We start from the raw sequence: 25,531 nt of genomic DNA, 5'->3' as shown, positions 1-25,531 counted from the left end.
ACTTTTAATTTTGAGTTTAAGCTCAATTCAACACAGATTGGATTCTTACAGCTGAAGTTATTTGAAAATTAGTTTGGTTCGATTTATAAACCTTTCTTCAAGTTTAAAAAAAAATACATTTCGTCTGTTTTTTTTTTTAGCTGACAGATCATTTCAAATTTAACATTAACTTCTATATATTTTACTTCGAAATTTTGTAGCTAAGACATTGCAAAAAAAAAAGACTCCGAGTTTTTTTCCTTTCTTTTTCTTGAAGCTATTAAAAAATCTATTTTATTCAAAATATTTGAAATTTTAACCTAATTTAAACTTGGAAATCTTGTTAATAAAAAATGTAAACACAAACTTAATTTAGGAAAAAAAATATGTGAGCTAAAGTGAACAGAAAAATATATAGAAAAATTATAGCATACTTTTTAGGGCAATTCATTATATGCAATTTCCAAGTGTTTTCTGTTATTTCTGTGAAATGTATACAATATATAAAAGTTGAAATAAAAATATTTCTGCATGAATTTAAGTGAAATATATAAAGAAATTGATGAAATTAAAAGAATCTTCTATGCAAACTTAAAAAAAAAAATAAGACATGATATTTCTAGGCAATTGCGAATAATTTGAATTAAAGACTGTAAATTTCTTACATTTATTTTAATCCATATACCAAATTTAGTGACTATTGTACTTATTAAGAGGTGCAATAAAAAGCTTAATAAAAACATAAGACAAGATATTTCTAGGCAATTGCGAATAATTTGAATTAAAGATTGTAAATTTCTTACATGTATTTTAATCCATATACCAAATTTAGTGACTATAGTACTTATTTAGAGGTGCAATAAAAAGTTTGTCTTGAATTTCACATATTATTTAAAATTTTCTTTAAACATTTTTAACTATTTTTGGCAGTAAACTGAGAATTGAAAAAAAGTGTAGCATACTTTTGAGCGTTTTTATTAAAGCTTCGATTTGTGAGAGTTTTTAGAGTTCTGGGGGCAGTTGAAACAGTTTTGGAGTTGTGACTTCACTCTTAGCTTAGACTGGCAACACGTCATGTTGCAGCTGCAGCTGCAACAGTGGCAAGTACTCTTAAAAACCGCATGCGTTTATCCTAAAATCCCATTTAACCTGCGACCTACAACAAATCAACCCAATTAACACATAGTTCTAAGCAATGTTTACTAACAAAACAAATTGCAGTTGCAATTGCCACAAAAAAAAGTAGATTAATTAAATAAATAAATAGAAAAACTTGAGCTCACATACAAAATTTGTTGTTAAGGCAATTTTTTTGGCAACTGGCAACTGACATAACAAGCTGGCTAAAATGGCGCTGTCTAAGCGTCCGCTTAGCAAGGAGACGCCCTTGGTGGACAGCAGCAGCAACAACAGCAACAGCAACAGCAATGGCAGCAGCAGCAACAACAACAACAACAACAACAACAATGAGCATGAGACGGCAATAAAACGACGCAAACGTTGCAGTCGCGATGATGAAATTACTATCAGCAACAACAACAATAATACTAGCAATAACAACAACAACAACATTAGCAACAACAACAACAACAACATTAACACACTGCCACAGAAGAAACGGCAATTGGGCTTAAATCTATTGCCCAAAAACACAGCAGCAACACTTGGCGACAGCGCCAACACAACAGTTGCTGGCGTGCAACAACAGGATGCTGCCGAACAGGATGATGAAACGTTAATCAGAGAAACGCAAGCGGCTTTAAAAAGTCTCTCTGGCAGCTGGCCAGATGCGCGTACAAATCTATATCGTTTGCAGGAGCAAGAGGATGAAAATCCGCCGCCATTTCAGAATTTATTTGAGGCAGCAACAGCAACAACAGTCGCTGACAATGAGCACGGCAGCAATACAACATTGCTGCTGCGTTTTCATCGACAAAAGGAGAACGAGCAGGCGCGTCAGCAACAACAACAGCAGCAGCAACAACAGCAACAGCAGCAACAGCAGCAGCAACAGCAACAACATAAAAAGGATGCTGCTGCTGCTGTTGCGTATGCACAGGCAACATCCGCCTTCAAGCCACCCATTGATATTATCAAGCGCAATGGACAATTGGCCGCTGCTGCTGCCGCCGCCCACGCCCACGCCCAGGCGCAGGCTCACGCCCACGTGCACGCCCAAGCTCAGGCACAGGCTCAAGCTCAGGCTCAAGCCTATGCCCATGCCCAGTATACAAGCAGCGCCTACAATGCTGCCGAGGCGTATTACGGCTATGTTGCTAGTCAGCAACAGCAGCAACATGGCCTCTGTTTGGAGGCGCCGCAAAGTCGCAGCTTTGATATTGCCACACAGCTGAGCTCGCCCACCGAACGTTGCATTAAAGGCACTGCCACGCCCCCCAAGCAGCTGCCCTCACCGCTTATGGATGCCAAACAATATACGATATTGCAGCCGGCGGGCGTTGGCAGTCGAGCGGCAACAGTGCTGCAGGATATAGCGCGCGAGGGCGTTGTGGGCGTGCCGCTGGTGGCAACACCGCCAAGCACAACAACAGCAACAACAACAGCAGCCAGCACAGCAACAACAACAGCAACAGCAGCAGCAGCAGCTACAGCAGCAGCAACAGTTGCAGCTACACCAGCGCCGAGTTATTCGCCGGGCAGTCAGCATCGCGGTAAGTTGTTGTCGTTGTTGTACAACTAGACAAATGCTAAAAAAAAATATAAATAAATAAATAAAAAAAAAAAAATACACACCACACTTCCCCGCACTTCAAACTAAGCAAACGGTGTTGATCTGGCAACGCTGTGGTAGCGGTACACGGTTCCCGTTTCCGATTACCGGTTTCCGGTTTCACTTGTTTCACAATTTCGTTATTTTGAATGATCGATCGGCTGCGCATGTGCGAAACTTCTTGTTGCATTGAGTTTTAAGACTTCAAATTGGCATACATATATTCTCAGACAGTTGCAGAGAGAGAGGCAGAGAGAGAGAGAGAGAGAGACAAAGAGAGAGAGAGAGAGAGAGAGAGAGTGATCATACACACACAAACTTGAACTACTTTTAAGTGACGCACTCAATTGTTTTTCAAAACTCTAACAAACTTTTGAAACTAGTTTTTTCATTTTTTAAAAATAATTTCATTATCTTTTATATTTTTTATTTTCCTAACTATAGTTTAATTAGCTTTTTGCCTATAAAACTGAACTTTTGAAATTATTTTTTTCATTAAACCGAACACATTTCTTAAAAAGAATTTCATTATCTTTAATATTTGTTATTTTACTAACTATAATTAAATAAGCTTTTTGCCCATAAAACTGAACAAAAGCTGAAATTATTTTTTTCATTAAACCGAACACATTTCTTAAAAAGAATTTCATTATCTTTTATATTTGTTATTTTACTAACTATAATTTAATTAGCTTTTTGCGCATAAAACTGAACAAAAACTGAAATTATTTTTTCATTAAACCGAACACATTTCTTAAAAAGAATTTCACTATCTTTTATATATTTTATTTTACTAACAATAATTTAAAAACCTTTTTTTTTAACTAAACAAAAAAATTTTTTATTATTTTGGCTCTCAAAAATGAATTACTTCAACTTTTTTAAATACAATTTATTTTTTGTTGCATTTGAAACATTGGAAAAATAATGAGAAATTTTCGAATGGAAACATTTTTTTTTTAATTAAAAAATTTGAAGTTCATAAATAGCGTATTTTTAATATTTTACTTTATTTTGAAACAGTGAAAGAGTAATATACATTTTTCGAACCGAAGCTTTTTTTTTTAAGTCAATTTCTTCGGTTCGCTTAAATTAATTACATTAATACCATATTCATTTAGTTTAATAATGACTTTAAAAGAAATCAAAAATCATATGTTAATGACAATTAAAAAATTCCAAATATGTATACGGTGTCGGCAATTTAATAGAACTATAGCTTATCTTATATTACTATAATTATTGCAACATTTTTATTAAAGATATTTAAAGGCAGATAATTATCTGAATGATTATAATCATTCTGTAAATCATGCTACACATTAGCGATAAAATGTAAAAAAAAACCTAGCTAAATTCTATTGCAGCCATTGCTATTAAATATTGCCTTTATAAAGCTTTTTACCTTTTAGTCATCTAGCTTTTTTAAATCTAAAAGAATCTGAAAATTATCTGGGTTCGATTCTCTCAATTAAAAGTAAAAAGTTAGCTTCAAACATAAGATTTGATAAAGATATTGCTAGTCTTTCTTGGAGAAAATTCAATAAATAAAGGCAATGTAAAAAAAAAAAAAAAAAAAAAGAATAAAAATTACAGTCATACATTAAAGCTTATTATTATCATATTAAAATTATATACAAAAGTCTTTTTTTTTCAATATTTTAACAGAGAAATATATTTCTTTTGTTATTCGCGTAGTATACATTCTTTAATAGATTCGCCTAAATAAATTAATTTAATTCGATGCAATAAATTTGATCAAATCTCTAAGCAAATTTTAAGACATTTGTATTAGAAATTAAAAATTTGTAGAATAAGCAATTATAATTATAATTATTAATATAGTTATTATTTGTATCTTTATAATTATTATTATTTGCACATTTAGTTCAAGTGTCATTCCAGCCCTTCCTACACACACACACACACACATACACACACACACACTTCTCTCCGCCCTCCATCCACAAACACGGAGCTCTTAAAAGACATTAAGCGATTTTGTCGTTATGAATGTTGCCTGTGTCATGTGGGGTCAGGTTTTTCAAATGTGGGGGCGGTGGTTGTGTTGGAGGCGGGGCTCTTACACACACACACACACACAAACACTCGCAGAGACAAGACAACAACTAATGGCTTGTAAAAACCCTTTATGAAACCAACAACACACATATTCACAATTTAGAGATGACAGAACACACAAGCTTCAATTTTAAACAAAGAATTATAATAATATAGTAAAATAATTAATAATATAGAGCTATAACTATGGAGTATAAATCGTATACCTTATATAAAAGAAGGTATTGTTCTCTTTTAAAATAAACACATTTCAATAGACCTATAAAATGTAAATATTTTGATGCTTTCGATGATGATACATAAATATGTAACAGCTATGTCAACTCTATAATTTTTTTTTTGCTATTGATAGACAAAAACTTAGATATTACTCAATAAATTTTCAATACGAAAAAACGGTCTGGCAACTCTCGTCCTTTGACTTTGCTTAATTAAAAGAATATTTAATTTCTTTATGAACACTTTTTATGTAAGCAACATAATTTTTTTCTGATATGATAACCAAGGCTGTAAGCCTCCAAAATATTGTTAAAGGTTCGCTTCGGCGGTTCGAACCATAGAGCAAGACATCGGTTCGGTTCGCGAATTAATTTATATACCCCTTGAAACCTAAGCTTGGGTTCGAACGTTGTTTAAACTTCATACAAATTATATTTTTATTGTTATACATTTTGAACTACTTAAGATTTTTTTTTTTTAAAGAAATCAAATTTTGATGATATTTGAAATTGACTAATTTTAATCCGAAGTCTCAAAGTAGTTGCGTAGTATTAGAAAACCATAAGATTTATGTAATTCTTTTTTTTTCGAACCGAACCTTTTATTTTAGAAAGCGGTTCGGCTTCGCAAAGTAAATAATTTCAGGGGTTCAGTTCATGATCCGGTTCAGGCTGCTTAAAAAGCCGAACCAAACCGGTTCTACGAGGTTGGGTTTACGAGGTTCTCTTCAAGTGCTTGTCTTTAAACAAAACTCAACAGTATTAAGTTAAATATGTTCCTAAAGCACATAATATATTGAAATATTCTTTGAAATGTGATTAAGTCAACAATTGAAGTTACAAATGTGTTAGATGTGGCAACTCTAGTGACGATTTTAGTGCTTACTTAATTCAAATGTGAATAAAAATGTGCTACTTCTTAAAGAGTCAGTCAAAACGCAAAGAATATTATACATTTTAATTATTGTCAGGAGAATTTTTGACTGATCTGGCAGCTCTGATTTTTTTAATTTTCTTGTAAAAAGTGATTATAGCAGAGCTTATTTGTAATTAAAAACCTTTGGCAGATCTTGTCGTTGCTATTGTGCGTTTCCAAAAGTGCTCAAGGATGTGTAATAAATCGATTATAGTTATCGATAACCAACAATAAATCGAACTTTTAAATTTGAGCTATTGAAATTTACATCATAAATAATTTTTGATCAAAGAAAAATTAATGTATGCTTTATCGATACATATATCGATAAATTGGTTGCATAAAGTTATCGACTTTTCAGTTTTTTTCTGACATTATGTATAAATAGTGCCTATTTGTTTGGTTGAATTTATCACAAGACTTGTGAGCATCTCTAACACACACACGTACACCACTAAACACACACACACACAACCACACACACACACACAGCGGCTTCTAGTTGAGTGCCTCTTTTGGTTTTTGGCCTTTTCACTAATTTCAGCGCATTGTACAATTTATAAAATTGAACTTGTTGTCAAAAACTGAGCACACACACACACACACCCACATTTACACACACACACAGAGACAGGAAGGCACACACAATGATTAGATATAAAGGAATATGAAGCACGTTTTGTAAACCACTTTTGCATATTTATTTTGTCATTATGTAGGCATTAATATGCTGTGAGCTCAACTTGGGCACAAAGTTGAAGTGCCTTTAAGCCACACACACACACACACACACACGCACACACACACAGACACTGTGTGTACACTATGGTATTCATATAATTTGAATGACTTTTTAAATAGTTGCACAAGTCGAGTTTGCAGATAGAAAGATACAAAGATACAAGATACAAGCACGTAATAAGTCATTAGCCTGGTTGTTGTTGTTGTTGTTGTTAGCTAATGTGGCTTATTAGGCTTAACCCCACACTAGCTGACTGTGTGCCAAGGCGTTGGGGGCGTGGCATGTTGCTCTAAACAGACTGCAGCAACAAAATTGTGAGTGCAACCTGCTTTTATTTTAATTAAATTCTAATTAGACTCGAGTTTTTGGGCTTGCAGTTTGACATTTTGAACGGCCACGTAATAGACACACACACACACATACACTTAGCTATACACACATGCGAAAATATTTCGAAAAATATTTCATTAAACCCCTTTTAGCTGCTGCTGTTGCTGCCGTTGCCCGTCTGTCTTTTACAGCAGCAACATTACGTTGTTGCCGCGTTGTGTGTGCGTGTGCGTGTGTGTGCGTGTGTGTCGTGTGTTGTGTATGCTGTTATCTTTGAGAATTTGTGCTTAGAAGGCCAAGTTTAGACGTGGTCTGGCTGATTTTTCAACTAACTGCCAGCGTTTTTTGCTACTCGCACCACCAACAACATGTCATCTCTCTCTCTCTGCGTGTGTGTGTGTGTGCGTGTGTGTATGCTTTTTAAAGTAAATAATGCAAAGCTGTTTTCCATCAAATTTTAATTAATTATTTAGGCAAAAGAATTCGTTGCGCGTTCGTTGTTTCCACTTGTTGTTGTTGTCGTTGTTCATTTTTCTATTTACGAGTAGTTGTTGTCGTTGCTGCTGCTGCTGCCGTGTGCGTTGTCAGCTGTAAATTTTGTTTAAAATTTTTCCGTTTTGCTGTCAAGTTGTCGTCCCATTTTCCTGCCCCCAACCACCCACTGAATTTGCCTCATCTACTCCTTGACGCATTCACATAATTAATTAGAAATCCTGTTTCATTCGCCTCCAACTCCAGCTGCTGTCACTTTACTTTCTATATTTTTGTGTGTGTGTGTGTGTGTGTGTGTGTGTGTGTGTGTGTGCGTGTGTGTATAGTTGAAGCCTTGATTTGATTTTATTCTGTTACTTGGTTACTTGTAGATGGCGCCAAATGCCCAACTCCTCATTGCACTGGCCAAGGACATGTCACAGGATTATATTCGCATCATCGCAGGTACAACAATACACACAGACACGATACCTCATGCGAATTTCAAATAAAATTATATTAGAAACCAAAAAAAAAAAAAAAAAAAAAAAAAAAATATTTAAATAAAAAAAAATAGTTAAAAATACAAAATAGTTGTGAGAAAAAGGATTCAAAAACAAGGAAATTCAACTAAATAAATTCTTAAAGTTACAAAAATTAGGAACAGAAAAATTTAGAAGACAAAAATTTAGAAAATTGTAAATCAAAAATATTTTATTTAATATTAAATTATTTATTAATAGTTAGTTCCTCCAAAATTCAAGTCATTTTTAAATAAATGTTATCTTTTTTGTTTTCAGACTATTTTATTTCTGAAACTTAGGAAAAAGTTCTTAATAAAATACTTTTGAATTTGACTTTTCCTAATTTTTGTCTTTCAAAATTAGATTTTTCAATTATTTACTCCGATAACATTATTCCTAAATTATGTTTTCTGATTTTTATTTTCATTTGCTTGCTAGTTTTGTTTTCCTATTTTTTATATATTTAAATATTGGTATTCTTTTTATTGTTTTTTCGAAATTCGTATAGGGATATCATATACACACATTCTACACACACTACACTACATAATTCAGCCGACAATTGAACTCTGTTCTTCTTCTTATCTTGGCTTTAGTTTGTCGGGTTGCCCCAAACGTGATAAGGTCACCACGGAATGTAAGTGCCAAAGTTTCCTTCATTTGTAGCACATGTGTAGATCTCTCTCTTTCTCTATCTCTCTCTTTCTCTATCTCTCTCTCTATCTCTTTCTATCTATCTATCTCTTTAAGTTTGTATTTCTCTCTACTTCCATCGCTAATTTCCTCTCTTTCTATCTATTTATTTAATTCTGTCGAACTTTCTCTTTCTTGCTCTTTCTTTTCTTCAGTCTCTGCCTTTCTTACTCTGTCTTTTATTTTAAAACTTTCATCCTTCTTTTTACCTAGTAAAAAAATGCAAGGCATGTTGTGTGTGTGTGTGTGTGTATGTGTGTATGTCTGTGTATGCTCAGGCTATACCTTAACTCTGTAGTCTGACGTGCTCGCTTTCTTTCTCAGTCTATCTCCCTCTCGCTGTCTCTCTCTCTCTCCCTCTCTTACTGTCCTTATTACTATTCTCCTTGCTCGCTGAGTTATCTTATTATTTTTTAAGCTGGTACCGCGGCAGTACCGTCGAATTTAGGCAGTATCTCTCTGTCATACTCTTTCACAGTCTTTCACCCTCAGTCTCTCTCTCTCTGAGTCTCTCTCTCCCTCTCTTTGTCTCTTGCTCTCTTTATCACTATGTTTATCACTATCTTCCTTGCTCGCAAAAGTCTCTTATAATTTTTGTTAGCTGGTACCGCAGCAGTACCGATAAATTTAGGGAGTATCTCATTCTCATGCTCTGTCCCTCTCTCTCTCTCTCCCTCTCCCTCTCTCCCTCTTTGTCTTTTTCTCTCTCTTTCTCACTTTCTTTATCACTATCTGCCTTGCTCGCTGAGATATCATATTATTTTTTAAGCTGGTACCGCAGCAGTACCGATAAACTTAGGAAGTATCTCTTTGTCATGCTCTGTCCCTCTCTCTTTCTCTCTCTCTCTTTGTCTTTCTCTCTCTTTCTCACTGTCTTTATCACTATCTTCCTTGCTCGCAAAGATCTCATATAATTTGTGTTAGCTGGTACCGCAGCAGTACCGGCAAATTAAGGTAGTATCTCTTTGTCATGCTCTTTCACAGTCTTTCTCTCTCAGTCTCTCTCTCTCTGAGTCTCTCTCTCTATCTCTCCCTCTTTGTCTTTTTCTCCCTGTTTCTCACTGTCTTCATTACTATCTTTCTTGCTCGCTGAGATATCATATTATTTTTTAAGCTACTACCGCAGCAGTACCGATAAATTTAGGTAGTATCTCTTTGTCATGCTCTCTGCCTCTCTCTCTCTTTTCTCACTCTGCTTCTCTCTCTGTTCCTACCTCTGTCTCTCTCTATTGATGTCTTGTGACTTTGATTGTAGTTGTTTTATTGACTGCTTGTGTTAGACCTGTCTTGTCTGGTATTGTCGTGTCCTTAGCAAATGTTATCAGTTAACTAATCACACTCAAAACTCGCTCCCCCGCTCAACGGCTCCCCCCACCCCCGCCACCTAACACCCGACACAACAACCAACAACAACCATAAATGAACAGTGTTGGCGTTGCACGAACAGATACTGAAATGCCCTACACCCGGATGCAACGGTCGTGGTCACGTACAGCCGCATCGGAGCGTTCATCGGAGCCTCTCCGGCTGCCCGAGGGCGATCAGGCGCTCGGGAAGTCGACGACCGTCGGGAGCAGCAGCAGCAGCTGTTCGTTATCAAGCGATAAACGATAAATCGATAGCGATACCGATAGCGCAACCGATAGCGATAGCAATACCGCTAACATTAGGTCATATTGCTAGCGATAACGATAACGATAAACGAACCGATAACGATAACATTATCGATAAGCGTATCGATAGCGATAACGATAACGATACCACTACCACAGCAGGTGCGTTCTATCGCCTGTCTGCTGTACATGCAACTACAATTTCTCGTTAATTCTCACTTGGAAGCCAACACATTTAACGCCTCTCTCTCTCTCTCTCTTACTCTCTTTCTCTCTCACTCTCTTTCTTTCTCTTTCGTCCTACGCTCTACTCACTCGATCTGTTCTCTTTTCTTACTGGTTTTTCTACTCCCGCCTTTTCTCTCTCTCTCTCTCTCTTCCACTTTCTCTCTCTTTCTCTTTCTTTAACTACGCGCCGCGCAGCTGGAGAACTGGAGAAGCATGAGAAGGAGCTGCATCCGCTGGACAAACTCAAAATCACCTCCAGTCACTTTCTGAACAACAACAACAGCAGCTGCATCAACAACAACAACAGCAACAGCAATAATAATAACAACAATAACAATAATAAAACGATGCCCATTATTAAATCCGAGTACAGTCCCGTCGCCAGCATCAAATCCGAGTACAACAAAAGTCCGATGCACTCGTATTTGGCGAATGATGCCGCAACGGCAGCAGCAAGTGCAATACCCGCCGGCAGCGCACGCGGCAGCAACACCAATGCCAACAACAACAACAACAACAGCAATGTGGCCAGCAGCAATGCCAGCGAGCCGCATTTAAGTCGCTTTGTTGGCCTGCACAGTCCACATGCCCACCACCAACAGCAACAGCAGCAACAGCAGCAGTTGCAGCCGCAGCAGCAACAGCAGCAGCAACAGCAGCAGCTGCAGCCGCAGCAACAGCAACATACATTGCATCAGCAACGTGGTCCTTTTATTGAGGGCAATGCGGTTGATGCCACAGATCCAGCCAGCTACCATGCGGAGCATCAGCAACAGCAGCAACAGCAACAGCAGCAACAGGCAGATGAACGACAGCAGCAATATGAGCAAATGCGTTACGCCCAAAGTCATGGGCATGGTCTGACAGCCAGCGATGCTGCTGCCGAGCAACAGCAGCAACAACAACAGCAGCAGCAGCAGCAACAATTGCTCGCCAGCAATCCCAGCAATGGCAGCAGCAGCGAACTTTCACCCGTTACCGCACGCAGCGCTTATGATTCACATCCGCATCCGCATCCGCATCCACATCCGCTGCCGCCCACTTCACTCAGTTCAGCGGTGGCGCCTGTCTTCGCTGTGGGCGTTGGTTTGGGCGTGGCAGACAGTGTTGCTGCCGGCGCGACGGGCTTTGAGCGTTACGATCCCAATTGCTGTCCGAGCGGCGGCGGCGGCGGACAGCGACAGGCATCGGCTGCCACCGCCAATATGTATCATTATCTGCCGCAGAGTGCGGATGATTTGCAGGTGCAACAGCAGAAATATTTGCAGGAGCAACAGTTGCTGATGGCCAAGGCCGAGCATGAGGAGCTGGCGAGTGGTGGTGGCCCAATTTATCCACGTCCCATGTATCATTATGATCCGACAATGGGACCACTTCCGCCGGGCTTTTCCGCCATCAATTTGTCCGTCAAAATGGCGGCAGCACAAGCGGCCGCAGCAGCAGCTGCCTATCAAAATCAGCAGCAACAACAGCAGCAGCAGCAACAGCAACAACAGCAGCAGCAGCAGCAGCAACAACAGCAGCAACATCACCAGCAACAGCAGCAACAACAACAGCAGCAACAACAACAGCAGCAGCAACAACACAGCAAACAAAGCAGCTCGCCCACGCCAAATGTGGGCGTGGCAGCGCCAGCTGTTGACCTGTCCGGCGCCACATCGGTGACCTCATCGAGCCCGCACGGTTTCAACTCGCCAGCCTCGCACAACCAATACAACAACCAGCGCATGGGCAACGGCAGTCCACAGCCGGGCGCCAGTCCCAACATTGCCAGCCCCCAAGTGCCCAGTCCGCAGGGTCAGACGCTGGACTTGAGCGTTACACGTTTGCCGCACAGGTGAGCAACCGTTTTCCCAGTGTAAACCCCTTTCACTTTTCACTTTCCACTTCCCAGAATCCCAAAACCTTCCACCTACTCGAACTTTTGACTCTGCCCTCGCAGCTAAGCTCTATTTTAAATCATGCAAATACCATTAGCCATTTTTTGGCGTTTTTTTTTTTGGTATTTTTCTGGTATTTTTAGGGTTTAGTCACAGCCTTACAGTTAAAGAACAGTCAAGTGATTTAAGTATTGTTGAAGTTGACGCAAAAAAGATTTATTTTAATTAGGCACTAGCGTTTTTGGCATATTTTGTGGGTATTTTTGGGATTTTTCTGGTATTTTTCTGGTATTTTTAGGGTATAGTCACAGCCTTACAGTTCAAGTACAGTCAAGTGATTTAAGTAATGTTGAAGTTGACGCAACAAGGATTTATTTTATTTAGGCACCAGCATTTTTGGCATTTTTGTGGGTATTTTTGGTATATTTCTGGAATTTTTCTGGTATCCTTAAGGAATAGTCACAGTCTTAAAGTTCAAGTACAGTCAAGTGATTTAAGTAATGTTGAAGTTGACGCAAAAAAGTTTTATTTTAATTAGGCACCAGCATTTTTGGAATTTTTGTGGGTATATTTGGTATTTTTCTGGTTTTTTCTGGTATCTTTAATGATAGTCACAGCCTTACAGTTAAAGTACAGTCAAGTGATTTAAGTTATGTTGAAGTTCACGCAACAAAGATTTATTTTAATTAGGCACCAGCATTTTTGGCATATTTTGCAGGTATTTTTGGTATTTTGCTGGTATTTTTAGGGTATAGTCACAGCCCTACAGTTAAAGTACAGTCAAGTGATTTAAGTAATTCTGTATTTGTTACAGCAAGCACTTATTTTAATTAAGCAAATACATTTTAAGGCATTTATTGTGGGTATCTTTGGTATAATTTTGGTATTTTTACTTTATTTTTAGTATTTTTTAGATATTCTTGTATTTTTGACACACATTTTTGAGTGTGCTTCAAGTTTTATAGTAAATGTAAAGTCAAAAAATAAAAATATTTCAAAAATTTATCCACTTTAACTAGCTATTTGTACTACTGACCTCATTGAACTCAGCAAATATAGCAGCTATAGTTATGAAATTTGGTATATAGATACTAGGTAATCTCTTAATGATAAATTTATGACAAGCCATATGTCTTTTAAACCAGGAAACTAGTTTAAGCAACATTAAAGAAGGACTTGTCGCTTTAATATGTTTTAGATATTTTTATATTTTTGTAACACACTTTTGAGTGTACTTAAAGTTTTATAGTTAATGTAAACTCAAAAAATAAAAATATTTTGAAAATGTATCCTTTTTTAACTAGCTATTTGTGCGACTGACCTCATTGAACTCAGCAAATATACCAGCTATAGTTATAAAATTTGGTATATAGATATTAGGCAATCTTTTAATGATAAATTTATGATAAGCCATATGTCTTGTAAGCCAGGGAACTTAATTAAGTAACATTAAAGAAGGACTTGCCACTTTGATATGTTTTAGATATTTTTGTATTTTAAGCATACAATTTTGTAGTGTACTTAAAGTTTTTTAGTAATGTAAAGTCAAAAAAAAAATTTTTTTTTAATTTATCCACTTTAACTAGCTATTTGTACGACTGACCTCATTGAACTCAGCAAATATAGCAGCTATAGTTATGAAATTTGGTATATAGATACTAGGCAATCTCTTAATGATAAATTTATGACAAGCCATATGTCTTTTAAACCAGGGAACTTAATTAAGAAACATTAAACGTGGTATATGACTATATACGATAATTGTACAATTTATATAACTCACTTTTATGAACTTGTTTTCATTGTGTATTTCGAAAATTGATTTTTCTTTTGAACAGCATCATCACGAGTCCGCAGTACGGAGCCGACGGCCTTGTCGTGGGTCACGGCCAGGGCTTTGGTAGTGCTGCGCCCGGTTCAATTGGACCAAACGGACCGCCTCGCTCACCGCAAATGGAACCGGTGGACTTTAGTGGACCACCGCGTCCACTTGGCTTCGGACTGGTGGGTCACATAAGCGGCCCAAGACCCTACAGTCGCGAGTCTACGCCAGACAGCGGCGGCTCTCACTACATTGAAACGTATCGGGATCCAAGTGGTAAGTAGTCTATTTATTTATTGATTTCTTTATTTAAATAACTCGAAAAGTTGGGTGCATTAAAAAAATGAGAAATATTGCAATATTTGTTGCATTGATTCCAGAAAATCCCAGTTAAATCTTTAATAGACCACCTTTTTAATGTAGACCACCCGAATACCAACCAAAAACCCTTAACGTTTTGTTTGTTAATTTATTTATTTCTTTATTTAAATAACTCGAAAAGTTGGGTGTATCAAAAAATGAGAAATATTGCAATATTTGTTGCATTGATTTCAGAAAAACTCCAGAAAATCCCAGTTAAATCTTTAACGCACCAACTTTCTAATGTAGACCAACCGAATACCAACCAAAAACCGTTTCGTTTGGTTGGTTTACATTTAAGGGTTTTTGGTTGGTTTTCGGACGGTTTTTGGTTGGTTTACATTTCTGTAAATTGATAATTTTGTAACAATTATTAATTTAATGCAACTTTCATTGATTTTTTCTTCAAGGTTACTCACCTCATCCTGGTTATGGCATGGTAGTGCAATCGGACTATCCACCAGCTGGTTATCATGGCTATGGCCCCGCGGCCTATCAATGCAGCAATCCGTATGCCACAGCCGTTGGACCCGGCGGCTATCCGACACCCGTCTCCGGCGGCTATTCGCCCAGTCCGGCCACCTGCTACTCGATGCCACCGCCGCAGCACATACCGCAGCACGACAAGACCAAAGATGGGTGAGTAAAGCACCTGAAACATCTACAACTCCAACTCCAACTCTATTTGCATCATCATCCTGCTTGGTGCCTTAATGAAATATGCAATTATCATAAATGACACCTTGCCGAGTGGCAGCCAAATGTGACACTACCTGGTAGAGTCCTCCATCCAACTATTTATCCCCAGCCACATTTCACTCATCCGTCACACAGTCACAACCACTGTCCAGCATGTGGCACAGTGGTAACAGCTATTATATTAAGTATAAAATATTACAAAAAATTAAAAACAATGATTTTATAATGATTTTCATTAACTAGACTACCTGACTCTTTGACCCAACTGACTGACTGAGCTTTGTACAGTCCAAACCGTTAGACGTGCGACCTTGAAATTTTGACACAACATAGCTAAGACAAATTCATTGTAAAATAAAATAGCGTTTGACCTGTAAGTGCGTTAAATTCGAGGTCAAAGTACGCATTTATAAGGTATATTTATTTTATTGAATAATTTAAATGATAAAATCATAATTATGATTTTATAATGATTTTCATCAACGCCTGACTCTCTGTCCTAACTGACTGACTGAGCATTGTACAGACGAAACCGTCAGACGTGCGACCTTAAAATTTTGACACAACATAGCTAAGACAAATTCATTGTGAGACATAATGGCGTTTGACCTGTAAGTGCGTTAAATTCGAGGACAAAGTACGCATTTATAAGGTATATTTATTTTATTGATGCGAATAATTTAAATGATAAAATCATAATTATGATTTTATAATGATTTTCATCAACTAGACTACCTGACTCTTTGACCTAACCGACTGACTGACTGAGCTTTGTACAGACCAAACCGTTAGACGTGCGACCTTGAAATTTTGACACAATATAACTAAGACAAATTTATTGTGAGACATAATGGCGTTTGACCTGTAAGTGCTTTAAATTCGAGGTCAAAGTTCGCATTTATAAGGTATATTTATTTTATTGATGCGAATAATTTAAGTGATAAAATCATAATTATGATTTTATAATGATTTTCATTAACTAGACTACCTGACTCTTTGACCTAACTGACTGACTGAGCATTGTACAGACCAAGCCGTTAGACGTGCGACCTTGAAATTTTGACACAACATAACTAAGACAAACTCATTGTGAGACATAATGGTGTTTGACCTGTAAGTGCGTTAAATTCGAGGACAAAGTACGCATTTATAAGATATATTTATTTCACTGATGCGAATCATTTAAATGACGAGTTTACAGACGTTGAAAAAGTGTTGAATAATTTTTGTATAATCTAATGACAAATTTTCAAAGTGTTTTTCAACTAATTGCGTGCCACTGTGCGGTCATATGTATGTGTGTGTTGTGTGGACAAGTGGCTTTAATATTTATGATTACGGCTATGCAGACGCAGTGCGCTCATAAAAGTCCTTTTTCCATCCCCTTTATCCAATCCCAAAAACCCCTCTCTTTCTCTAAACTTTGTAAATTTAATAAAACTTTAAAGGCAAGTGAAAAGTTTTAAGGCCAAAGTCGTTTGGATTCGGCTTATCTGTTGGCCAACAGTTGGCCATGTTCTCAGCCAGTTTAGGCCAATGCGTAAGCCAAACTAATGTCCAGATTCAATTGCATCTACAATTTCAGCTTGACGGGCTGTTCGCGCTCGGATCGCAATCATCTGCAATCGCATTCCCAGGAGCTAAAGTGTCCGACGCCCGGATGCGATGGATCTGGACATGTCACCGGTAACTACTCATCGCATCGCAGCCTCTCCGGCTGTCCGCGGGCCAACAAACCAAAGAGCAAGCCACGTGATGGACAGGATTCGGAACCGCTGCGTTGTCCCATACCAGGATGCGATGGTTCCGGCCACTCCACGGGCAAATTCCTCTCACACAGAAGGTGAGTGCCTGCCTAAAATCCAACTAATTTATACTTATTTTTGTTGTGGTTGCAGTGCATCCGGCTGTCCCATTGCCAATCGCAACAAGATGCGTGTCCTCGAGGCCGGCGGCACCGTGGAACAACATAAGGCTGCTGTGGCAGCTGCCACGGCCATGAAATTTGATGGTAAGCTGCAAATTTTCAAGTTTTCTTCAATTTATTCCAAAAAGCAGTCGACAGAACATCATTTTTTGTATACCTATAAATATGAAACTGTTTGTCCTGATTGACTGACTGACTGCAGCCCAAACAGTAAGACCAAGGAGGCTGAAATTTTGACATAACAATGGGGCTTTTTGCTAAATTCGCACTGCAAGTGGTGAAATTCGTGGTCAAATTTTAAAATATAATTAAAAGTCTGACTTTAAATTAGCAAGGATCAAATAAAAATGATAAAATAACCAAAAAATAACTATTTTCAGTATTATATGCTAAGAAGAGCTCGAAAATAAATAGAGTACAGTACATTAATCGGGATAATAATTTTCAATAAGTATTTTAACTTAGTTTTATTATAATATGAAGTATTCAGACAGTTCCGTTGTTATTCTAAGGAACTTAAAAACACAGTTAGGATAGAAATGACAGGGAATCGAACCCATTTATTTTTTAAACTAAGGTTCTACATTTTCTTTAATTTCCTGAGTCTTGGATAATATTTAAATAATTTGCACTAATACCCATACTTATATCTTTATCTCTCTCTTTCTTTCTCTCCGTCTCTGCTTCTTCTATCTTTCCCTTTCTTTAGCCTGTACTACAGTTGGCAGTCAGGGCATCAAGAAACCCAAATTCGATGAAGTTACCATGGTTTATCCCAAGGGCTATACAGGTGAGTTTTCATATAGATCCCTCACAGATCTCTCTCCTTTCTCTCTCTTTCTCTCTCTGTCTCTGAGATATTTTTGTTTTATGTAGTCCAAATAAAACTATCTATCTCTATCTCTCTCTTGCGTGTTTTCTGTTATGAACTGGGCTTGTTGTTGTTATTATGCCCTATCAAATGGGGCATCATAACATTCTCATAAAGTTGGCAACACATACAGAAGAGAGCATCTAGAGTTGCCACTTGTTACAAGTTATCGATAAATGCTTTGACATTTTGTGGACTGCTCTCTCTCTCTCTCTCTCGCTCTCTGACTCGCTCTTCTGGCCTGTTGTTGCTCTCTTTGCGCTCTCTCTCGTATTGTACATTTTCGGTTGGAATTTTGTGTGCGTGTGCTAACGTCTAACAAAAAAAAAAAAAAATAAATAACAAGAAATACCTTACTTTTGGCTTACGTTTATTGTTTCTCTTTCGGTTTACCTTTTTTCGGAATGTGCAAGGCAAAAAAAAATACCAAAATAAAATACCAAAAAATACTAAATAAAATACCAAAAGAAATACCAAAAAAATGTATTTAAAATTTTGAAAAGTGCAAATGTTTATTTTTTGCGTATTAGCCTTGCGTATACAAAATACTAAAAATACCGCATTTGCATACCTTACGACAGACGACGGGCCTCGAGACTTTCCGCCAATCCCGGTACATAACATGAACCCGACGCCCGTTATACTTGATTATTCTCGATATATACACGATATACAAACTTATATACGCACTCACACACACACACATGCACTCTCATACTCGTATAGTTTATGTGTGTCTGTGTGTTTGCTTATTCCTAGTTTAAATTCTAATTTTTAATTGCGTTTTCCTTCTTTTTGTTTCGTTTCATGGTTTTTTCCGTTATCTTTTAGATTACGCGACGTTTTGTATCGGTGCTGAGTATCTACTGTAAATAGGCTAAGAAAATACTGAAAGAAATATACTGAAAATAGATCACTTGTATATAACAAAAAAAAAAAAGAAAAAAACCTAAACTTAACTGAACCCAAAAAAACAATAATAGTGATCCAAAGCATATACCAAAAAATAAAAAATAATACTAGAGTATGAAAAATACCGAAAGACAAGAACAACAACAACAACAACACAAGCAAATGTCAAAAGTAGCAAACAATTGAAACGATCAAAAGGTAAGCCGTGTTATTTGCTATCTCACTCACACATACATACTATCTCACACACACACACACTCTCTCAATAGTCACAGTCACGTTCACATAAAAAGCTCCAATTGAGTTGCTAGCACACGCGCACATTGACAACCGTGGAGAGCTTTTTTCAATGAGCAAGCTTAACGTCCAAAAAATAAAGAGAACAAATAACAACAACAACTACAATAATAATAATAATGTGTAGAAACTAACAAAAGAGAGCGTCTAATTAACTGTACTAATCACTTTATCTCTTTTGCGCTGCTGCTTCTTCTCTTTCTGTATTAGGTGGCGGCGGTTTGGATATTGTTATGAGCGGCGTTGGCGTTGGCGTCGGCGTTGGCGTCCCTCTGCCACCTGGCATTAATAACAGCAGCAGCAGCAGCAGCCTTGGCGTTAACAGCAGCAGCATTAACAGCGACAAAACAGCGACTGGTAATGTTAATGTTGCCGGCGGCGGCGGCAGCGATGATCTCAATACACTCGAGGCCGAAATATCAGAACTGCAGCGTGAAAATGCACGTGTCGAATCGCAAATGATGCGTTTAAAGTCGGATATCAATGCCATGGAGTCGCAGTTGAGCACCAGCGATCGGGTACGTAGGCTCAGGTTCGTTGATGGCAACAAATTTTGAGTATTTTATATCTTAAACATAACTATTACAATATAAATATAAACTTTAAATAACATATGCGCATTTTCAACAGCTTAAGATAAAAAAAAAAATAGAAAAAACAGCAAAATACAGTTAAACTATTAAAAAGTTCTAGTCTATATTCAAGTTTAAATAACATTTAACTCTCAGGCTTCTACCTGTATTCACATTCAGCAATATTTTTTTAAAGTTAATATCTTTAAACTGTCTAATTTCATTTTGATAACACTTTGCAGTTTTAATTTAATTCAAATTGCTGAATTTGGCTCTAATTAAGTTAAAAACGATTAATTTTTTTTATACTTGGCCTAAATTCAACTTGAAAATTAACATTTAATTAGTTGATAAAAAATCATAAGTAAAATCCGGAATAAGCTTGTACTTATATGTATTTAAAACAATGAAAACTATCGAACTTTATGATTAAAATATTGAAAACTTTTGAATTTATCAGTCTTTGTATTTTTTATTTTTATTATTCTTTACAATTGGCTACCTCTATAAATTTGGAGAAGAATCCATTAAATGGTTCGCACCAATGGCCAAATTTAAGTTCCTTTTTTTAATTTAATTGTTTAAATAAAGCTATTTTTTTTTAATTTTTCAATTTTTCTCAATTATTTTTCATAATTTCTTGTTTTTATAAGCCAACGAAAAAAAACCGGTATTCTGAATTAAAATCAATTCAATACTATGTCAAAAGTACTGCAGTGTCGAATTTTCTTAAGCCAAGTAGAAAGTACTTGAGTCAAGCATGTTTTTTCATTTGAGTTTTAGCAAATATTTCGATTTCCGGGGCTCTGTACACTGATAAAAAAAATGTTCTAAAATCAAGATTTTGGTCTCAGAACTAAGATTTTAGTTGTAAAAAATGAGTCGAGAACATAAAATTCTTAAATTAAGAGAACACATCTTGATTTTAAGAACATTTTAAATAAGACCAAGTTCTTATATTAAGAATAAATGTTCTTAAAATTAAAATTAAAATATAAAATAAATAAAAATTATTTTTCATATTTGTAATTTTTTTTATTTTTAAATATTAATTTATTTATATTTAATTCTGTTTAAGTAATTTTATAAATGTTATTTTAATTTGTTACGAGTGGGATTCGAACCGCCGCCATGGTGCCACCATTTGTTTGATACGAAATAGTACCTATTTATACTTTCCTAACAATTTAAGATTTTTATTCTTATATTAAGAGTTTAAGATTTTTAAGATTAATAATCTTAGTTTTAGTAATATTGTCTTAAAATAATCTGATTTTAAGAACAAAATATTTAAGATGAATGTTCTTGATTTTAGAAGTTGGTCTTTTTTTTGGTGTAGGTTTATATATAAAGTTAATTAAAATATTTTATGCTGCTTTGACTTTTCATTTTATCAGAAATTTTCTTAATTTAACAATTCTGAATACATTTAAAATTAAAGAATTGGATGCTTGAATTGTAGAATAACTTTTTTTTCTGTGTATATGATCTGTAAGTTGAGTGTGGTAAAATGCGCATATGTGTGTAGATTCGTAAGTAGGCTAAGCACTTTCTTCCCGTGATTCTTCTGCTGGTCATGCGCAGCGAAAGTTGCGACTTTTGTTGAAAGTTTTTGGCACCTGAGTTGAAGTCTCGGGGTTTTTCAGCTAAGTTGCGGCCACTTTTCAAGGACGTCTCTAAACTCGCTCAAGTCAAAGCCATAATAAAGCGAGCAACAACAACAACAAAATGAAAGAAAAACACACACACACACACACACACACACTAATACCGAGTGGAAAATGGAGAAAAGTCGGCGCAAAAGTCGCCAACAAAAGTTTTCAGCCGCCGTGTTAACTTTCCTACTTGGCAAATGTACTTTTTAACCCAAAACATGGCAAAAGAAAGTTAGGAGACGTCTGCCCCCCAGCTCCACCCCCCCTTGTCTAAAACAAAAACTTTTATTATATTTAAATTATCGCGCGACCAAATAGCAAAAGTTATGCTTTATTTTTGGTGCAGAAACACATCAAAAGAAGAAGCAGCAAACTAACTTCCGTTTTCACTTGGAAATTAAGCAACATTTTTGTGCATTCTACTTTTTTGTACCACTGTGCCAATTGAGCGTGAGCAGCGCCCTCTGTTGTCCACAAAATTTTGGCGCATTTGTCAATTGCAGTTAATTTTTTTCTTGACTACAAAAATTTAAAAATAAAAAAAAAAAAAATTTTATGTTTCTATTTTTACTTTTACTTTACTTTTACCACTGTGCCAATTGAGCGTGAGCAGCGCCCTCTGTTGTCCACAAAATTTTGGCGCATTTGTCAATTGCAGTTGATTTTTTGCTTGACAAAAAAAAAATTTTAAAATAAAAAAATTTTTGTTTCTATTTTTTTTGGCCGCAGTGTATTTGCAAAATGGCGTCTGCGGCAGCCAATGAGATTGCGTTGCAGCTTGCAGTCGCCGTCGACTGCATCGAGCGACGAATCAGCGCCGAGCTAAAGGCAAACGTCACCCCTAAAAGCATACCCCTACCCAGCTAGTACTACCCCTACCGCTGGCCATACCTAGAGTTAACGTATGTACGCATGCCGTGTCCCTATATGTGTGTACATATGTGTGTGTGTGTGTGGTCATGCGCAGGTCGCATGCAATTTCACCTCAGCCCCCAAACTGCCCACTCTCCTGCTCCTCTCTCACTCACTCACAGTCAATTGTATCCATCAGTCGCCGTCGCAGTCGGCAGCAAATCGCAGCGCGCCATTCGATTTGTTGTTGCTCCTAAAAACAGCTGCAAAAACTGTGCTACGACAGCAGCGCCAGCAGCGACGCTGGCAGCATAACCTCTGTGGCCTCGACGCTGCTCCTAAGGGAACAAAACGAGCACACGAAACGGGCAAAAAAAAAAATGCGAATGAAAAAAAATGTAACGCTGGCAGCGCTAGCAGCAGCGCAGCAGCAGCAGTTGGCTGCCTATGTTACACTCTCACACCCACTCTCACATTTTCGCTTAAGCAGCGCTGCTAACAGCCGCAGCTGTTGGCTGCCTATGTTAGCGCCCGCTCTCCCACTCTCTCACAGACTCAGACTAACAGCAGAGGCAGCAGCAGAGGCAGCAGCAGCGTTAGCAGTTGGCTGCCTATGTTAGCGCCCACTCTCCCACTCTCTCACCGACTCAGACTAACAGCAGAGGCAGCAGCAGCGCCAGCAGTTGGCTGCCTATGTTAGCATTTGCTTGCCTGCTCGCTCGCTCGCACATTTACGTGTACGCTCTCTTTGTGTATGCGTGTGCTTGTGTTCGTGTGCATTCGTCGCTCGCATTCGTTCGTTTTGTTTGTGTTGTTGCTTCGTTCTTTTTTTTTTGGCGCTGCTATTGGAATTTCAATTGGCACAGACACATGTGTATGTAATATATAAGAGCAGCAAATACAAATGAAGCTGCCTAAATTGAAATCAATGAATCGAATGAATCAAATGAATGACCAAATACTAATACCAATGCATTGCTCTCTCTCTTTCTCGCTCTGTCTTTCTTTTACAGGAGGCTTCTCCATTGAGCGCACATCAGCAACAGCAACAACAACAGCAGCAACAACAGCAGCAACAACAACGCGTTGTTGGAGTCACTGCATCCTCGTTGGCCTCGCCCAGCGGCCAATCACCCTTCGCCGGCGTCTCCTCCACCACATCGGCCATTGGCAGCGGCAGCAGCAGCGCCGATCTGGTGCCCAGTGGCATGCAACATGTGACGGACGGTGGTACGGCTGTTGGTGGTACCGCACCGCCCAATGCCAATCTGAACAATTATTATGAGAGCTTGCGCAACAATGTCATCACACTGTTGGAGCATGTGCGTCTGCCACCGCCACCGCCGCCACCACCGCCATCAGCATCCGCAGCACCGTCTTCAGTGGTCGGCGGTGGTTTACACTCCGCCATGGACAATGGCTGTACCCCGTTGGGTGGTGGTCAGTTGAGTGGGGAGCATCATGCGACAGCGGCTGCTGCATATTCCAGCTTGTTGCCACCACCGCCACCGCCACCGCCACCGCCCTCAACGGTAGCCGGTACGGCCATGTACGGTCATCAGGGTGCTGGTACAGTTGCCGCCTGTGCACCACCGCCGCTACCGCCACCGCATGCCGCACATCACGCCTATACGGTGCATCATCCGGGCGGTTATCCGCACGCGCCACATCATCCGCATCATGCGCATCCTCACGAGCACTTCGACTCGTACATCTCGAAGCTGCAGTCCCTATGCGTACCGCCCGATGTCTATGCACTGCCCGAGGATGCCGGCAGACCGGTCTACAACTCGGTAAAGCCGAGCATGCACCAGGACTACGGCAAGCTTATGCCCACGCCCATTTAAGGCGCGCACCGTCCACGGTTTGTGTACATACCATGAGTTCATTCGTGAATCATTCACTGCGCGAGTGAATCAATCGAATCATTTGAGTCTGATGTATTTCGCAACTTCCTTAACACTTTAAAATGATAATACTTTTAAATACTCTAGAAAAATTGAGAGACTACTCGTATTTTCAGGACTACAGGGTATTGAAATGTGGGAAACTAGTTTTCCTTTGGTTGCTGAGTATACAAAATTAAGCATACTCTAATTCCGCTGAACACTAAGCATACAGCTATTTTTTTTACTACAGGGTATAAAATGGCGAGCATACTCGTAAGCTTTTAAGTGCTGGGTATACAAATTCGAGCATACTTTGATTCCGAGGCAAGCATACTCATATTTTCTTACCTACAGGGTAATTAACTGCGAACATGCTCGTATTTATTTGAGTGCTGGGTATATAAATTGGAGCATACTTTAATTTCTTTAAGTACCGAGCATAAAAAGGCGAGCATACTCATATTTTCTTGACTACAGGGTAGTCAAATGCGAACACGCTTATATCTATTTGAGTGCTGGGTATATAAATTCGAGCACATATTTATCCTTATTAGTACCGGGTATATAAAAATGAGCATACTCGCATTTTATTGACTACAGGGTATTAAAATTCGGGCATACTCGTATTGATTTGACTGCTGGGTATATTAATTCGAGCAAGAGTTTAATCTCTTTAAGTACAGTGCATAAAAATCGAGCATACTCGGATTTTTTTTTATTACAGAGTATTAAAATTCGAGCATACTTATATTGATTTGAGTGCTGGGTATATTAATTCGAGCAAAAGTTTAATCTCTTTAAGTACAGTGCATAAAAATTCGAGCATGCTTGGATTTTTTTTTATTACAGAGAATTAAAATTCGAGCATACTCGTATTGATTTGAGTGCGGAGTATATTAATTCGAGCAAACGTTTAATCTCTTTAAGTACAGTGCATAAAATGTCGAGCATACTCAGATTTTTTTGTATTACAGAGTATTAAAATTCGAGCATACTCGTATTTCTTAAGTACAGGGTACCGGATACAAAAAGGCGACTCGTATGATTCAATTGAGTTCATGAACGTGAATGATTCGTGATTCCAGCAATAAGTAAAAGACGAGTACTCACGAATAGTTCCCAGAGTGAAAAAAAGAGAAGTTAAGAGAGAAGTTTTAGAGATTAGATTGAGCTGTTCCACGTTTAGGTCCTAGGCGCTTTGTCGTGTTAATAAACAAATTGTATAAATTATTAAATATATTTAGAATAAAACTATGGATTAAATGTGC

At 37.8% G+C, this 25,531-nt stretch overlaps 1 protein-coding gene across 1 annotated transcript; it reads left to right on the top strand.

The window, feature by feature from the left end:
* Positions 1 to 1,327: 1,327 nt before the first annotated feature.
* On the top strand, positions 1,328 to 24,221 carry LOC117784847. The gene is made up of 13 exons (XM_034622688.1): positions 1,328 to 1,369; positions 1,427 to 2,122; positions 2,207 to 2,651; positions 10,114 to 10,278; positions 10,723 to 11,413; positions 11,474 to 12,364; positions 14,246 to 14,505; positions 15,000 to 15,228; positions 16,874 to 17,131; positions 17,187 to 17,299; positions 17,925 to 18,005; positions 19,506 to 19,813; positions 23,388 to 24,221. The coding sequence occupies exons 1-13, from the start codon at positions 1,328 to 1,330 to the stop codon at positions 24,219 to 24,221; spliced, it is 5,013 nt and encodes a 1,670-aa protein (XP_034478579.1).
* Positions 24,222 to 25,531: the final 1,310 nt, after the last annotated feature.

The sequence above is a fragment of the Drosophila innubila genome, chromosome X, assembly GCF_004354385.1.
Source record: "Drosophila innubila isolate TH190305 chromosome X, UK_Dinn_1.0, whole genome shotgun sequence".
Classification (NCBI taxonomy): Eukaryota; Metazoa; Arthropoda; class Insecta; order Diptera; family Drosophilidae; genus Drosophila; species Drosophila innubila.
The sequence above is the reverse complement of the archived record's forward strand: the minus strand, read 5'-3'. Positions and strand labels throughout refer to the sequence as shown.

Bases quoted from the DNA above. Each gene is read 5' to 3' on its own strand.
- LOC117784847 (XM_034622688.1), top strand. From the start codon at position 1,328: ATGGCGCTGTCTAAGCGTCCGCTTAGCAAGGAGACGCCCTTG. The intron at 14,506-14,999 runs GTAAGTAGTCTA...TTTTTCTTCAAG, and splicing joins AACGTATCGGGATCCAAGTG to GTTACTCACCTCATCCTGGT. The intron at 19,814-23,387 runs GTACGTAGGCTC...TTTCTTTTACAG, and splicing joins AGTTGAGCACCAGCGATCGG to GAGGCTTCTCCATTGAGCGC.